Source organism: Eumetopias jubatus, unplaced genomic scaffold (assembly GCF_037043125.1).
Source record: "Eumetopias jubatus isolate StellerSeaLion01/CBP00866 unplaced genomic scaffold, mEumJub1_p1.0 scaffold_4, whole genome shotgun sequence".
NCBI lineage: Eukaryota > Metazoa > Chordata > Mammalia > Carnivora > Otariidae > Eumetopias > Eumetopias jubatus.
Genome location: NW_028274810.1, coordinates 141434063 through 141451292, shown reverse-complemented (window position 1 = coordinate 141451292; position 17230 = coordinate 141434063). Strand labels below are relative to the sequence as shown.

The 17230-nt window shown below is 34.1% G+C and overlaps 1 protein-coding gene across 26 annotated transcripts in view; it reads left to right on the top strand.

Annotated features, from left to right (window-relative positions):
* RIMS2 (regulating synaptic membrane exocytosis 2) overlaps positions 1-17230 on the top strand; it is a 585834-nt gene that overhangs the window by 73015 nt on the left and 495589 nt on the right. For 10 of the 26 annotated variants that reach the window (XM_028109874.2, XM_028109891.2, XM_088023107.1 and 7 more), the window contains exons 2-3: positions 14558-14590; positions 14991-15077. The exons of the other annotated variants lie outside the window; for them this stretch is intronic. In XM_028109874.2, the coding sequence (XP_027965675.1) occupies positions 14558-14590; positions 14991-15077 (120 nt within the window). The remainder of the gene's footprint in view (positions 1-14557; positions 14591-14990; positions 15078-17230) is intronic. 26 annotated transcript variants of the gene reach the window in all.

Sequence of the window (17230 nt, the reverse complement as noted above, 5' to 3'; positions counted from 1 at the left end):
GTCCTTATTTGTCTTCCTATTGAAATCTTTTTTTTAGGGTTTATTTATTAATCTTAAAAAATGAGAGAGAGTGAGAGTGAGCATGGGGATGGGGAGAGGGAGAGGGAGGGAGAAGCTTCAGCAGACTCTGTGCTGAGCATGGACCCCAACACATTGCCCAACACATCTCATGACCCTGAGATACTGACCTGAGCCGAAATCAAGAGTTGGTTGCTTAACTGACTGTGCCACCCAGGGGCTCCACTATTGAAATCTTATAGAAATCAAATCCATTGAGATAATGATTTTTTTGTTTTGTTTTGTTTTGTTCAGAGTTAGGGAGAGACAGCTGAAACACAAAAATGTTCTCGAAGGCATGTTAAAACTGGCCTTCTCCCTATCCTCTTCCATTTTTTTCCTTAAAAACAAGTACCACTACTACTACCAATTGTTGAGTCCTTAAGATGTGAACCAGGACTTTTCTGTCTGTATTTTATTCAGAGGTCAACTTTGTGAAGTAGATATTGTTTTAATCCCCATTTTTACAAATGAGGAATTTGGCTCAAGAGAAGGGAGGGCATTGTCCATGGTACCATAGATAGTGGTGAAATCAGGGTATAAACCTAGTGTGTCTGACTTGAGTTTGCATTCTTAAATCATGGTGATTATGGTAACTCTTTTTTTCCTCTCAAGTTTTATTTATTTATTTGTTTATTTATTTATATTTTATTTACTTATTTATTTGAGAGAGAGAGAGAGAATGAATGATGGGGAGGGGCAGAGGGAGAGGAAGAAGCAGGCTCACCTGCTGAGCGGGGAGCCCCACACGGGGCTCTCGATGCCAGGACCCTGTCGTCACGACCTGAGCCAAAGGTGGATGCTTAATCGACTGAGCCACCCAGGCGCCCCCCTCTCAAGTTTTAAAAACTGATCTCTATAGTAAGACAGATCACCAGAATATACCTAAGTACAGTTGATGCTTGCACAACACAGGTTTGAACTGTGTGGGTCCACTTACATGCAAATTTTTTTCCATAAATACAGTACAGTACTGTAAATGTATTTTCCGAATAACATTTTCATTTCTCTAGTTTGCTGTAAGAATACAGTATATAATCATATACAAAATGTGTGTTAATTGACTGTTTATGTTATTGGTAAGGCTTCTGGTCAATAGTAAGCTATTGGTTAAGTTTTTGGGGAGTCAAAAGTTACACACTGATTTTTGACTCTATAGGGCTTGCCACCCTTAAGCCTGTGTTGTTTCAGGTTCAACTGTAATTTCATTTTTTCCCTTACAGTGAGTTAATTTTTGTGACATCATCAACCAAAACATGCATTTTTTCCCCGTTGATTTATGATACTAACTATTCTGTAGGTTTTCTTTATTTTAATCACTATGGCTTTGTACATTTTAGACATTTATTTTTTTTTTAAAGATTTTATTTATTTATTTGACAGAGAGAGACACAGAGAGAGAGGGAACACAAGCAGGGGGAGTGGGAGAGGGAGAAGCAGGCTCCCTGCGGAGCAAGGAGCCCGATACGGGGCTCGATCCCAGGACCCTGGGATCATGACCCGAGCCGAAGGCAGACACTTAATGACTGAGCCAACCAGGCACCCACGTTTTAGACATTTAAACTGCAGTGATCCTTAGAAGTGGGTTCCTTTTTACATTTAGCACCAACTTTGTCTATTTTAGATTTAATTAATCATTATTTTCCTATTTATGATCCTTTTCTCTTAGGCATTGAGAAAAATTCCTCTTACACTCTTGTGTTGAAAGTCATCCGATGATGTTTATTTAATGTGCTAAATCTGCCTATAGGTAGGGGTCTGAATTTGGTGACCTCTAGTCCCTTCCTTTTTTTTTTTTTAACTCAAAACTCTGGTTTAATTTTCATGTCTGTAACAAGGAAGTGAGTCAACATTTATTGAGAGCCCATTATGTGCCACTCATTGTATGACGTGTTTGTGTAATACTGCAAACATAGAGAAAAGTTTAGAGAGTAATAAAACATGTGCCATGCATTTTCCCATTACTTTATTTAATCTGAACTGTCACTTTATGAGGTAGCTATTTCAGTGTCCATTTTTATAAATGAATTATAAAATGGTTAAGTAGCTTGCCAGGTAGTGAACATTGGAGCCAGTATTCAAATCCCCTGTCTGCTTGACTCCAAAGCCCAAACTCTTCCATATAAAAACTGACTAAATTGGGAGATCACATTGTTTCTTTATTAACCTCCAATATGTCACACCAAATCCCTCATTATCTTCATTTTCTGTCTTATGGATGGCATGAGGGACTTAGTGTTTTTCTGTTTTCTTTTTCATTTTTTTTTCTGAAAAACCTCATTATTTTAAGTGCTCTCATATGTTGTGACAGCAGGTTCCTTTGTCAGCCATCCTGTTCAGAATAAATAACCTGGGTTATGCCAGCATGATTTATTGCTGCTACCTCCTTTCTTTATGTTTTGAGTAATTTTATCATAAAAGGATATTAAAGTATTTTAGACATGTGCAAATGCCTGGCTGTTTGGCTACCTCTCTGTGGACAGTGCTCCATTGGATGGCAGAGAAGAGAAAAAGGAGAATAAATACGGTTCCTCACACAAGATCTGTACAGGGTCGTATCCCCATTTCTACTCTAACGATCCCCACAGAGAACTGCCCCAACATTTCAAAGCATCAGAGAATTTATACATACGGGTTATTTCTGTTCTTTGAGCAACTCTGTCATTGTGATGAGGGCAGAAAGAACTTGTTCAGCAAGTCCCCTCGCTGAACAGGTGGTGCTAACTATAAATCTGTTCCTTGGGAACTTTGAAAATGGATTTTACATCTAAATGTGTAAGATTGTTTAATTTTTAAACTGCCTATAAGCATAGGGTACACCAGATGTTTCTGCTTTTTTAAACCAGACAATATCTTAAAAATATCATATATATTTAATTACATTAGGGAAAATTTGAAAAAATCGAGGCAGGAAGCATAAAATCACCCACAATCTTGCCACTCTAATAAAAATAGTAATAATATTTTGATGTATTTCATGCTTATTTTTTTTTAAATCTTATGCATTTGAAATAAAAAAACTTAGAGCTAGTCTCCCAGATAATATCTTAACACCTCTTCTGGACCCAACACTACGTGATTTACAGTGATGATGCTGAGAAATTTCCAAATGTGTATATTTGTGTCATTGTGTGTATTCACTTAATCAGATATAGATACCCTTCTAATGTGGACTGATTTGTTGTGTTTACTCTGAATTATTAATTTTTATAATCAACAATGGAAAAATAGTTTTTCAATCTTCACAATTTACTTGGTTTCTCAATTGTAAAAAGTAACGACCCTATTTTTTTGTGCGCACTTTTTAGATTTTTGAGGTTGTATTTTTCTCTGTAAATCTCTTGAAATTAATGATAGTTTTTTTTTTTTAAGGGGTTTGATGCTATGGCAAATCACCAAAGTTTTTGGATTGCCTCTCTCTCTATATATAGATCAGTTACTTTTGGCTTCTGTGATAGCACAGTTAAGTGGTTGTATTCTATTATGTAATTTAGGTAGCTAGAGAGACATTTTCAGTCTTATTTTTGCAACCACATAAATATGACCAAACTGTAGATAGAGGTCTCAACTATGCACCCATTCTTCCTGATGTTTTTGAAAATTTATTAGGTGCCCAGCATTGTTCAAAATTCTTGGGTCCCATGGATGAATAAGACATAATCTCTGTTTTCAGGGGACTCACTTACATGAAATTATTAGGACTTTATGTACTGAATTTGATTAATATTTTTGGTTATAGTAGTTTACTATTTTTATTTAATTTTTATTCACTTATTTTCAAATATAATACGAAAGTTACAAAAAATTTGCAATGAAAAGTTTCTTTTCCAAACCTTTCTCCTATCCACCTATTACTGTCCTCTCCTTAGGAGAATATATTCATAGAAATGAAATATAAATATATATATATTTTAAGATTTTATTTATTTGAGAGAAAGAGAGAGAGAGAAGAAAGCATAAGCAGGGAGGGGCATAAGGACAAGCAGGTTCCCTGCTCAGCAGGGAGCCCAACGTGGAGCTCCATCCCAGGACCCTGAGATCATGACCTGAGCCGAAGGCAGACACTTAACAGACTGAGCCACCCAGGTGCCCCAAAATATAAATATTTTAAAATTGGATAATTAAATATTGTGAATTTAGTTTTGAAAGAAAGTTCAGTTTTGAAAAGGGTACGTTCAGTTATTGTGTAAGCACTATGTGCACTATTTAATCTTTTAAATATTTTTTATCCACTATCACAATTTTACTAATTACAAACAGAGGCTCAATTAAATAATTTGCTCATGATCACATAAATACCGGGGAACATAGCTAAGAAATAGGATCTAGGTCTGTCTAAATTCTCCTGAGCCCATTTTCTTTTCACCAGCTATTTTATACAAAATTAATGCTTTGGAATTTCAGTTGAGTTACTTTAAAAGTTTGTTAATTGATTTTTCCCTCAAAAAATGGTTAGGAAATAGATCTTTACCCCAAAGTGATAATGATAAGCTTGAGTAACTAGTGAAAGAAATTTGGGAAAAGATATATGAAGAAAAGATTACAGTTTTTAAATGATACACTCAAGTATTTAGTTGTTCATGTTAATATAAAAGAAGAACTAAAAATCATTTTGTTTTAAATTTACCTTCCATTGTGGATTGTCTATCTATCTATCTATCTATCTATCTATCTATCTATCTATCTATCTATCATCTATCATCTATGGATCTATCTATCTATCATCTATCTATCTATCATCCATCTATCTATAACTTAGAAAAAAATTAAGCTTGCATTCTCTGAGCAAATGCCATCTGGTATTGAAGGAACATCTTTGGTGTCAGGGGAAAGTAATTTGGCATTGAAAAGTTGCCACATATATAATCCAGATTGATTATGTAACATTTGTGGACTAACTCTAATATGGAAAGGACTTCAGCATTCATTGACAACCACCTTATTGACTTAACAGTTTGATGAATGTTCTCTTCCATTATTCATAAGTATTCCAGGTATTTGTGAGTGGCTTTTTCTCATAGGCAAAGGTAGTGACAGCTAGAATTTAAGAGCCATAGTTGCTAAAAACACTGGCCTGTTTGCTGTGAGTAAAATGCCAAAGAAATCAATCCATTTATAGATGTATACAAATGTTAAAATAAGTGGCATTAAGTAGGAAGTTATGTAGTTGTTAATGAAAATGTTCATATTTTCCCGTGATTATGTCCAGATATTTACATAGATCTTGTGGCAGAAAGGTGCTTGGCCCTTTTTAGGAACTAAAAGAGAGCCAGAGTGACTGAAGTACAGATTAAGGGGGGATTCTGAATAGATGGGGGCAGATGGTAATAATAGCTTTAAGCACCAATGGTAGAGGTAGATGCCTTGAGAAAGTGTTTGGCCTCTAGTCTGTCTTATTATTTGATTTTACATTTACAGTAAAGAATAGAAATCTTTCAGTATGTGATGTTTTCCTTGCCCTTTCTCCCCATTTTTGTAGTTCTGATATAAATGTTTGATGGCTTAGTTTAATTTTAATCTTTTCATAATATCCTCAGCCTCCTCTTTCTTTAGAATTGGTTCCCTAACAGTAATAACATAGTCTGTGATATAGATGGGCTGGACTGTTGGGGAACACAGTCCTTTTCTCTTGAGTTAGATTTCCCAGAGCAGAATCTTCCAGACTTTATGCTAGAGGGCATATGCCTGGCTTCTAGTGCGCTGGGGACCATGTTGGGGAAAAAGCTGGAGTCTTAACATTCATTATGTAAGATTTCATTTAATTTGTCTGTGTTCAGTGTATTGCTCCTGCTGTGTATCTGCCTGGTCTCCCCTAGTTTAATCATTCTGTTTTATTTTCTCCAGAGAAGATGCTTGTTAAGCTTCTGCTGAGGTTGGGGAAAGGCTTGGAGTGAGTGAGGGAATCTAGGTCCTATTGTTCGTGAAGACACTTTCACTTGTTCGTGAAGACACTTTAAATCTATTTTCAGTCTCACTCTTACTCTCTATTTCTAGAGATACCTGGTCCTGCCAATTCTTGAGCCTTCTGGGATTCTATGATGTTAATTTGCCTCTTTTCTTCATTGCATTAGGATTCAGCTTTTCAGGACTGCTGACTGAAATCAGTTACCACTTGTCTATCTGCTTGCAATTTGATAAATTTTACTAGCCTTGAATCCTAACCCATTTTAACAAACAAACAAAGAAATCCTGTCATTGGGGGAGTTTTGGGGAGAGAATGAAACTAAATGCTTGTATTTATAGCTCCACTTTTGATTAATCTAATTGTTTGAGCGCAATAGCTCTAATTTATTAATGGTGTTCTATCTATCTATCCATAGGCTTTCTTTCTCTCTCATCATTATCATCTCGATCTATAATATGTAATTATGCATAACTTCAGACTAATATCTTTGACTCTAAATCCAGCACTGTAGGCAGGGTTCATTCATTTTAGCCCCCCACTCTGTTTATTTGGAACTTCTTTTTCTGACAGTGAGAAACCTGGCTCTCATTATCTACAATTTAGTTATTGTTCAACCCCTGTCTCATGCACGATAGTTTCAGAATTGCTAACCTGTGCAGTGTGCAAATTTACCAATTAGTGTACAGTGTTTAAGTATAGTTCTTTTTTGTCTTTATCATTGGAAATATCTACTTAAAATATCCTTTCCCATTGTTGCTTAGAGCAGCAACTTTTTCTGAATCATTGAGGTTTATTATCCATTTTCCAAAAGAGTTGGATTCAATTATCATATTCTGCATTTCATCCTAGGATGTGCCTGCCCTTGTGGTTGATTATTTAAAAATTTGTACACATTAAGATTTACTCTTTGTGATGTATAGTTCTGTGGGTTTTTACAAATATATATGGTCATGTATATAGCAACACAATATCATTTAGAACAGTTCCAACATTGCCAAAATTCTTTTGTTTGATCTCTGTGTAGTGGATTCCTCCTTGATCTTAAGGGGAAGACTTTTAGTTTTTCATCATTAAGTATGATGTTATCTGTAGCTTTTTTTCTTTATCAAATTGAGGAAATATTCTCAATTCAGAGTGTGTTGAGAGTTTTTATTATGAATGGTTGTTGGATTTTGTCAAATATGATAGATGATTTTTCTTTGACTTGTTGATGTGATAGATTACACTAACTGATTTTTGAGTATTGAACCAGCATATCTGGGATAAACCCAACCTGGTCATGGGGTACAATTGTTTCATACAATGTTGGATTCAATCTACTAATATGTTGTTGAATATATTTGCATTTGTGGTCATGAAAGATATTATAAATTTTCATTTCTTTTAGTGTCTTTGGTTTTTGTATTATGGTGATGCTGTTCTAAGAGACTGAGAAAGTGTTCTCTTAGCTTCCTTTTCTGAAAGCGATTGTAGAGGATTGGTATAATTTCCTATTTAAATGTTTGGTAGAGTTCACAAATGGAACCATTTGGACCTTGGTGATTTCTGTTTTGCAAGGTTGTTAACTATTGATTCAATTACTTTAATAGATGTTAGACCTATTCAGATTATCTATTTCTCCTTGTGTGAGCTGTCATAGAGAGTATCTTTCAAGGAAGTGGTTCATTTTATTAAAGTTATTAAATTTCTGAGCATAGAGTTATTCTTAATATTCATTATCTTTTTAATGTCATGGGATCAGTAGCGATGGACCATCTTTCATTTCTGATATTAGTAATTTGTGTCTTCTCTCTTTTTCTTGACTAGCCTAGCTTTAGCTATGTTTATCATTTTATTGGTTTTTATAAAAAAGCAGCTTTTGGTTTTGTTGATATTGACTATTGATTTTCTATTTTAAATTTCATTGACTTATGCTCTTATTTTATTATTTCTTTTCTTTGTTTTACTTTAGATTTAATTCACTCTTCTTTTTCTAGTTTCCTAAGATGGAATCTTAGTTTATGGATTTTAAACCTTTTTTTTTTTGCATCCAGTGTTGAAATTTTCGTCTAAGTACTGATTTAGCAAGCAGCATCTCACAAATTTTGATAGGTTGTTTTGCATTTTCATTTCATTCAAAATACTTCAAAATTTTCTCGAGACTTCTTTTTTGATCCAGGTGTTATTTAGAAGTATATTGTTTAATCTCCAGGTATTTTTGGATTTTCCACTACAGTTTTGTTATTTGTTTCTAGTTTAATTTCTTTGTGAACTCAGAGGAACTTTGTAAGATTTGTATACTTTTAAATTTGTTAAAGAGCGTGTTAGGGACCAGAATGTGGTCTGTCTTGGTAAATGTTGCATTTGAACTTGAGAGTAATGTGTATTCTGGTATTATTGGATATATTAGAGAATGTCAATTAGATACATTTTATTGATGATGCTGTTCATTCAGCTATGTCCTTACTGATTTTCTGCCTGCTGGATCTGTCAATTATTCGATCGAAGTGTGAAGTGTTATAACTCTAACAGTGGATTTGTCTGTTTTTTGTGACAGGTCTACCAATTTTTATCTCTCATATTTTGACACTCTGTTGTTAGGCACAAACACATTAAGGATCATTATGTTTTCTTGGAGAAATCCCCCCTTTGTCATTATGGAATGCCCCTCTTTATCCTTGATAATTCCCTTGCTCTGAAGTTGACTTTGTTTGAAATTAACTAGATACTTCAGCTTTCTTTTTATTAATGTTAGTATGGTATATCTTTCTTCATTCCTTTGCTTTTAATCTATCAGTGTCTGCTATCAGTTCTTTCTAGTATATACCCAGAAGCGGAATTGCTGGATCATAAAATAATTTTTAATTTTTTAAGGAAACACCATACTGTTTTCCACAGTGACTATACTATTTTGCATTCCCACAAACAATGCACAAGGGTTCCAATTTCTCAATATCCTTACCAACACCTGTTATCTTGTTTTTTTGATAGTAGATATCTTAATGGGTGTGAGGTGATATCTCATAATAGTTTAAATTTGCATTTTTCTAATGATCAGTGAGATTGAGCACCTTTTTATGTGCTTATTGGCCATTTGTATATCTTCTTGGGAGAAACGTCTATTCTAGTCCTTTGTCTATTTTTGGACTGGGTTCCTTTTTTGGTGTGTGTTAAGTTTTAGGAGTTCTCTATATATTCTGGATAATAGTCACTTATGATTAGATATAATTTTCAAACATTTTCTTCCATTGTGTGGGTTGCATTTTTATTCTGTTGATGCACAAAATTTGAAAATTTTTGTGAAGTTCAGTTTGTCTGCTTTTTCTTTTGTTGCCTGTACTTTTGGTGTCATATCCAATAAATCATTGACAAATCCAATGTTGTACAGCTTTTGCTCTTATGTTATCATCTAAGAATTTTATAGTTTTAGATCTTACATTTAGGTCTTTGATTTTGATTTAATTCTTGTATCAGTTAGGTAAGGGACCAACTTCATTCTTTGCATGTGGATATCCAGTTTTCCCAGTTCCATTTGTTGAAAAGACTGTCCTTTCCCCATAGAATAGTCTTGGCACCCTTGTCAAAAACCATTTGGCTATATATATGAGGGTTTATTTCTGGGCTCTCTATACTATTTCACTGGTCTATGTCTGCCTTTATGCCAGTACCACAAATTATCTTTAACTGTGTAGTAAGTTTTGAAATCAGTATATGTGAGTCATCCAGATTTGTTTTTTTTTTTTTTCAAGATTATTTTGGCTATTTAGGGTGCCTTCTGATTCCATATGAATTTAGGATGGTTTTTTGTATTTCTGCCAAAAACACTGGGATTTTGATAGGGATTACATTGAGTCTGTACATTGCTTTGGGTAGTATTTGGGTATTTGTCTGTAGTTTGAATCCTTATAGTGAATTTTTTATGTTATTGTACTTTCATCTCCAGAAATCCTTCTTCATTTTTTTTTAGGTTTTCTGTCTCTTTATTGATATTCCCACTTTGTTCACACATTTTCTTGACTTTTCCCACATCTTCAATTCTTTGAGCTTCTTTAAGATGGTTATTTTAAAGTCTTTGTTTTTTTGATCTGCTGTCAGGTCTTTTTCAAGGACAGTTTCTATTCATCCTTTTTTTCCTTTGAATGGGTAATACTTTCCTATTTGTATGCGTTAGGATTTTTTTTTAATTGATAATTGGACATTTGAATCTAATGTGGTAACTCTGGAAATCAGGTTTTTTCCCTTCACTGGGTTTTCTAGTTTTCTGTTATTTTTGTTTATTGTGTGTGTGCGTGTATGTGTGTATTTAATTGTAGGCTGTCTCTGTGCTGAGGATTATCCTGTGGTATAAATTTAAGGTCTTTTCAGGTCTTTGCTATGCCTGGGTCTTTCTCTGGGCATGTATAGTGACTTGACTTTCTCTCATACATGCAGTTGCTTTTGAATGTTTCAGTCTTTAATGTCTGGCTCCCAAAGGGAGAAAAATTGAAAAACAGAGCAGGGTTGGGGGGTGGGATGTGCTGGCCATTTAAATATCCTGGAAATCACCTTAGCCAGAGGGGAACGGGCTTCAACAGTGTGAGGAGTTGCAACAACAATAGCCACCCAGTTTTTTGTCTGCACCTCTGAGATGAGAAGCAATAGCCCATGATCTGAAGCACAAATCACTGATATTTGGAGGACAGAGTCCTTTTTACCTATCCAGACCCCTGCAAACTGTGTGCAGGTTGCTCCAGGAGCAGGTGCACAGCAGTGTGCTATGGGTCTGGCATGTGGGGAATGGGTAGCTGATATTATGCTAAGAGCCCAAGTTGACCAAAATTAACTGCAGTGTATTGTTTAAGTCTTCTCCCGAAGTTGAAAGCCTTCATTACACTCCAAATTTCCAAAATAGTTACATCGGACAGATTTTGCCGCTGTTGTCTAGGTAGGGAGACAGATTTCTATTGCTTTCTACTCCATCATCCTCCCAGAATCTTCTCTATTGTCTTTATTTGTATTTTCCTTTCTTTTCCTTCCTTCCTTTCCCTTGTGTTTCCCTAGAGACTTTCAACTAAATAGCTAAATAGTGTCTAAAGCTTGTAGTTCTTTTAGTTTAATCTTGTCTTTTTTCAGGAACTCTATTGATTTGGCGGTAAGGTGTTGATATATGAGAAGCATTCTGTAGTCTGTCTTTTGGTGAGACTGAGTTGGGTATTTCTTTTTTCCCATGTTGAAGGCTAGATGGGGTATAGTTCTGTGTGTGTGTGTGTGTGTGTGTGTGTGTGTGTGTGTGTGTGTGTGTGTGTTTTCTCCCACATCAAAGGCTAGAAGAGGTAATTAACTTCTTCAGGCTTGTTTGGTTTTGGTAGAACCCCAGTTATTTAGGCTTTGGTAAAATATTTTCCCTTGAGTTTAGGATTGTTGAGGAGAGTAGCAAGCTCTGGGAATATTTCGTAATGGTTACTTTCCCCTTCTCCTGCTGGATGTAGGAGGAGATTTTTCTTTGATTTTCACAGTGAGCAACTGGTAGGGCTCCTGGAGATAAAAGTTATGGAAATGTGGTGGCAAAACTAAGACTGGGACCCCTTGGAATTTTAAACTCTCAACCCAGTCCACACTGAGTCTCTAGTTATTGGTCAGTTGTAGTTAAAAGTATTTCTACAGATAGTAGCTTCAGATGTGGGCTTCTGCCCCTTGGCTTGTACTTTTGGTAAAATGTGATAGTCTCTATCTATTTGTCTGTTTCTTTCATTTTCAGGGCAACAGTTTATCTGGTAACCTAAATTCTTTGATGGCTCTAAGAAGAGTTGTTGATTTTCAGTTTGTTCACATTTCTGCTTGTTATAAGGATGGAAGTGATGATTTCTAAGTTTTTTTATGTATCAGACTGAAAACTCGAAGCCCCTCATATACTTTTTAGAATGCAGAATGTAGATGTTCATTGTTAATAATGTTAGTGTATTGTAAAAGAAATATATGATATGATTACTTTTTCATATTACCAGTTCTTAAATTATCTCATCATGAATTTTAATTATGTCCAGACATTTTGAGGTTTGATTTTATTTAAAATATTAGGAAAAAAGGAGAATAATTTTATACTCTTGATTGTATTTAAAGACAGGGTAAATTTTTTTAACATAATGTTTTGTTAGTTTCAGATGTAAAATATAGTGATTCAACAATTCCATACATCACCCGGTGCTCATCACAACAAGTGTACTCCTTAATCCCCACCACCCATTTAACCTATTCCTCCATCAACCTCCCCTCTGGTAACCATCAGTTTGTTGTCTATAGTTAAGAGCTTGTTTCTTGGTTTCTCTATATCTTTTTCTCTTTTGCTCATTTGTTTTGTTTCTTGAATTCCACATATGAGTGAAATCATATGATTTTTGTCTTTTTCTGATTGATTTATTTTGTTTAGCATTATACTCTCTCGCTCCATTCATGTCATTGCAAATGGCAAGATTTCATTCTTTTTCATGGCTGAATAATATTCCATTGTATATATACCATATATTCTTTATCCATTCATCTATTGATGGACACTTGGGCTGCTTCCATAATTTGGCTGTTGTAGACAATGTTGCTATAAACATCAGGGTGCATGTGTCCTTTTGAATTTAGTGTTTTTTATATTCTTTGGGTAAATACCCAGTAGTGTGACTGCTGGATCATAGGGTAGTTCTCTTTTTTAATTTTTTGAGGAACTTCCATACTGTTTTCCAGAGTGGCTGCACCAGTTTATATTCCCAACAGTGCACAAGTGTTCCTTTTTCTCCACATCCTCACCAGCACCTGTTGTTTCTTGTGTTGTTGATTATAGCCATTCTGACAGGTGTGAGGTGATAACTCATTGTAGTTTGATTTGCATTATCCTGAGAGTAAGTGATGATGAACATCTTTTCATGTGTCTGTTGGCCACCTGACAGGATAAATATTTTAACTGCCTTATTATGATACATATTTTATTTGGGAAGCTGATGCAAATGTTTGTATATTTCACATATAGATATTTTACAATGCCCAGAAATACTTCCTGAATTGGTAATTAACATTTTTATGTCTGTTAATTTTTCAAGTCAAGATTTTGAAATTAGGAACTGATTGGTAGATTAATATCAATTTGTTTATGATGAAAACTTTTGTCACTAATTAAAATAGCAACATGATTCCTTGCAGAGATCACCCAAGAATTCTTTAACAATATGGTTTCCTCATTTACATATTTATTTCAATATTTATTTATTTATTTAAATATTTATTGTTTTAACATACATATTTGGTGAAGGGTAATCTTGCACTGTTCTCCATTTTGATGAGCTGATACGGTAATCTTTCTTTGTCATTATCTGTTTGGGACCTATTTTGTTTTGAAATGTTAAGAGATTTTTACCTTATTCTGTGGGAAATACAATATGTTTTCAGGATAGACTCCAGTGTCACTCTAAGTTTTTTGTGTTTGTTTGGTGATAGGATACTTGGTGCTAAATACAATCTTTATTAATCCATTATATGACTATATTTAAATATTAAATGATGTGGCTTTAGCTCTAGGATAAAACTGTTCCACTTTTTTGAAGTTTATGCAGAGAACACAAGATATTCCTTTTTGGTTTAATACAGAGATACATAATTACCAATTATATTTATCTATCAGGACACAAACATGTATAAGGGAATACCTTTATTTATTGCTTTTATCATTATAAATAGGAGCACACTGGAAAAGAAAATCAATTTGATCTAAAAAGAATTTAATGCACAGTGTTAATATAATTTCCTTATGGAAGTCCTAGATTTTGGTGATGATTTTTAGTTACCAATTCTTAGCCTTTCTTTGGGAAAGTAAAAGCTAATGAACTGATCATTGAATCATAAGTTTACCTCTCAGGCCCGGTCCTAGGTAGAGTGTGGGAAGCCAAATTTCAGAGGAATCAGGTACCCTTGGGTATGGTCTTTCTCTGCCTTGTAAATATCCAGTGCTATTTCAGTGAAGCACTGAGTTGATTATAGTTTAAATGCATTTTTAGTCTGTTATCTTATATGAATAATTTACTTTAGCTTATAAATATTTAAAATTTAATATACATAGTTATTTTAGTAGTTATTTTTAGGTAGATTGAATACATAACCCCCAATTCTTTTATCTGCTCTTTTAAGCAATAAATGAACTCATTTGTAAGGCTTTTAAAATACATTTATAAAACTATACATTTTATTTAAAATATTCAGGCCTTCAATTTATTATATTAAGGAAGAATTTTAAAAAATCAAGAGGAAATCGATTTATCTTCAGTAAAACAAATGTAGCTGTGTTTAATATGGTACTTTAAAATAAGTATTTTAAAAGCTTCAATATCAGTATTAATAAAAATATGTAGAGAACTTGAAGACTAAATCATGGAATCATTAAAACAGTAGTAGAGTTTTAATATCAGTCCTTTATTCAGAACAAGTGATTCCACTTCTCTTTTATTGTGTCAGCTTAATTTAAATGTATAATTCCAAGTAGCAAAGCACCAACCTTTTCTATGTAACAAACCTCATTTTTTATATTTATATGACCACAAATTGTAGATAGACATTTTTTCTCAGTACAGTGCACTCAGTTGTGCAAACTTATCTTTTTAGGGTCAAAGAAGAACACAAACCACAACCGACACAGTAAGTAAATGTATTAAGAGTGCAGTAGGCTTGATTTCTGTACCTTTGCCATATTCTGCTTTCTGCACCTTGGATGGTATTAGCTTACACTAATACTGGATAGGCTGCAGCTAGTGTGTCTTCTGCTTTCTGACTCTCTGGCTTGTAAGAGAGCTGCCTGCAGCTTCTTACTTCATCCACACATTGACTGGATGTAGTTTTTTGCTGCCTGCTTGTGGACTGGTTAAGTGTTCCAACTTAATTTCCATACATTCTGACTGCCTGATGATAATTGGAGCTCCCATTTCCACTGGCTGTAGCTTTTGTGCCTGTGTATTTTTATTATTATGGATAAGAAAACATTTGACCTACATTGTTATTCATTTGGTTATTCAGTCACATTATTTGCTTATTTAAACAGGTGGTTTCCCTTTAGTGGGATCACTGAACTGGTAAATAACGTTCTTCAGCCCCAGCAAAAACAACAAAATGAAAAGGAGCCCCAGACGTAAGTAAGCTGATGTGTACAGACTAAATATTATCTCTGATAGCATAACATACTGAAGAGTATGTATTAAAATGCTGCCCTTGGAATATTATTCCTCAGAAACAAAAATTGTTAGGTTATGAGTTTGATACTTTCATCTTTAATTATCATGGAAATCTAAAAAGAAGACAGGATAATTTATAAGGTAGTAAAAACGAAGAGAGGTAATTCTCCCCTTTCTCCAGTTATGCAATATATTCTAAAGTGTGTTTCTTTCAAAAATAATTCAGAGGACATTAAGAAATATTAACCCCCCAATTCAATCTTTGGTCAAATAGTTTTGGAAAGGTTCTTTTAAAAAAAGGTCAAGAAATTTTCTTTATTGTAATACTTCTGAGTGTCTAAAAATGCTCCAAAGGGGTTAGAACATTGAGTGTTTACTAAACATATTTGACCACTGAGTCCTGTTTTCACTGAACATTTCATTAAGTTATCAGCCTAATTTGGGAAATGCAGCAATTTATTCGCACATTGACTTGAAACATGAAAAAAAGTCAATTCCATTTATTTTAGTTGTTCGTAGAATAGAAAACATTCTTTAAAAAATTGTTCACACATTTCTTTTTAACTCTGTGCAAGAAATATTATTTATATTTTGAAGTGGAAGTAGCTTTGAGAATGTGAGAAAGATTGTATATATTTAAATTCTAATCTCTCCATGATAACTGTCATCTTACTCCAACGCACTCTTACCACTCAGCCTCTATGCTTTTTTAAAGTGGGAGCTCTGGCTTTGGAAAAGATGGTTTGGTTGTAGGGATGCTCAGATTGAGAAGTGACATGAACTCTAGGAGAGGATGAGAATGACTACTATGGGAGCCCTAAGTTGGAATATTCAGAGAAACTTTTTTTTTTTTGCCTTTAATGCAAACTAGAGGATAAACATCTTGTTATGGCTGAGGGTAATCTGCTCATTCATTTTGTATTACCTTGTATGCATTTTATTTTAAAATTTTGTCAGTGTTTTAGTTTCAACCGACCTAAAATTATGTTGTGGTATACTACTTCTAATAGTTTAGAGTAGTCCCCTTCACCCCCATCTGCACGTATGTTTCAAGACCCCCACTGGATGCCTGAAACAGCAGCCGGCACATAATTGCCATATTTACTGTTTTTTTTTTCCTATACATACATAACTATGATAAAGTTTAATTTATACATTAGGTACAGTAAGAGATAAACAACAATAACTAATAATAAAATAGAACAATTATAATATGCTCTAATAAAAGTTATGTAAAGGTGGATTCTCTCTCTCAAGATATCTTGTATAATATTCACTCTTCTTCTTGTGATGATGTGAGATGATTGAGTGCTTACATGATGAGATAAAGTGAGGGGGATGAGATAGGTCCTGTGACATAGTGTTACACTACTATTGATCTTCTGAGGATGTGGCAGGAGGATCCTCTGCTTCCCAGTGGATCACGGGTCACTGGAAGCACAGAAAGTGAAACTGAGGATGAGGCTTGGGGGGTGGGGGGTCTACTGTATATGTAGCTCTAAAATGGGAACTGTTGGTGTATTTAATCTAGGTGAAGTCAAGACCTGTTTTGTCCTATCTACTGTTTTATCTTTGGCATCTAGCAGAATGCCTGATCTGTAGGAGGAACTCAGCAAACCTTTCTTCACAACTGATTTTACATGTTTTATCCTTTTATGGTATAAGAATACTGTGCTACAAGGAATAGAAATGAATTTAGTAAGCTCTTTTCTAATAAAAATTTGTGTTAAAATGGCATACCATGTCATTATGTTGCTGATTTTCTCTTAGGCACTGAAACATCATAAAATAGTAAAATTACTATCAAAATATAATTAGATGCAAATTTGCCTCAGTATAAAATGACTTCAGTTATGTATCTTATTTGTAAGTTTCAGAAAGTAATCAAGATTAAGTTATATTATTTAATAGATTACAATGTGCATTAAATAAAATAGTAACTTTAAAAAGTGATGTCTAATTATTGAAATAAAGTGACATTTGATTGGCATAAAAAAAGATCAAGGGAAACTTGAAAAGAAATAGCTTTACTTCAATAATAAATATAATTCAGTTTGCTTTAGTTTTTGGATAGGAAGATGATAGGAGAAAAGACCAGTACTTTTGGATG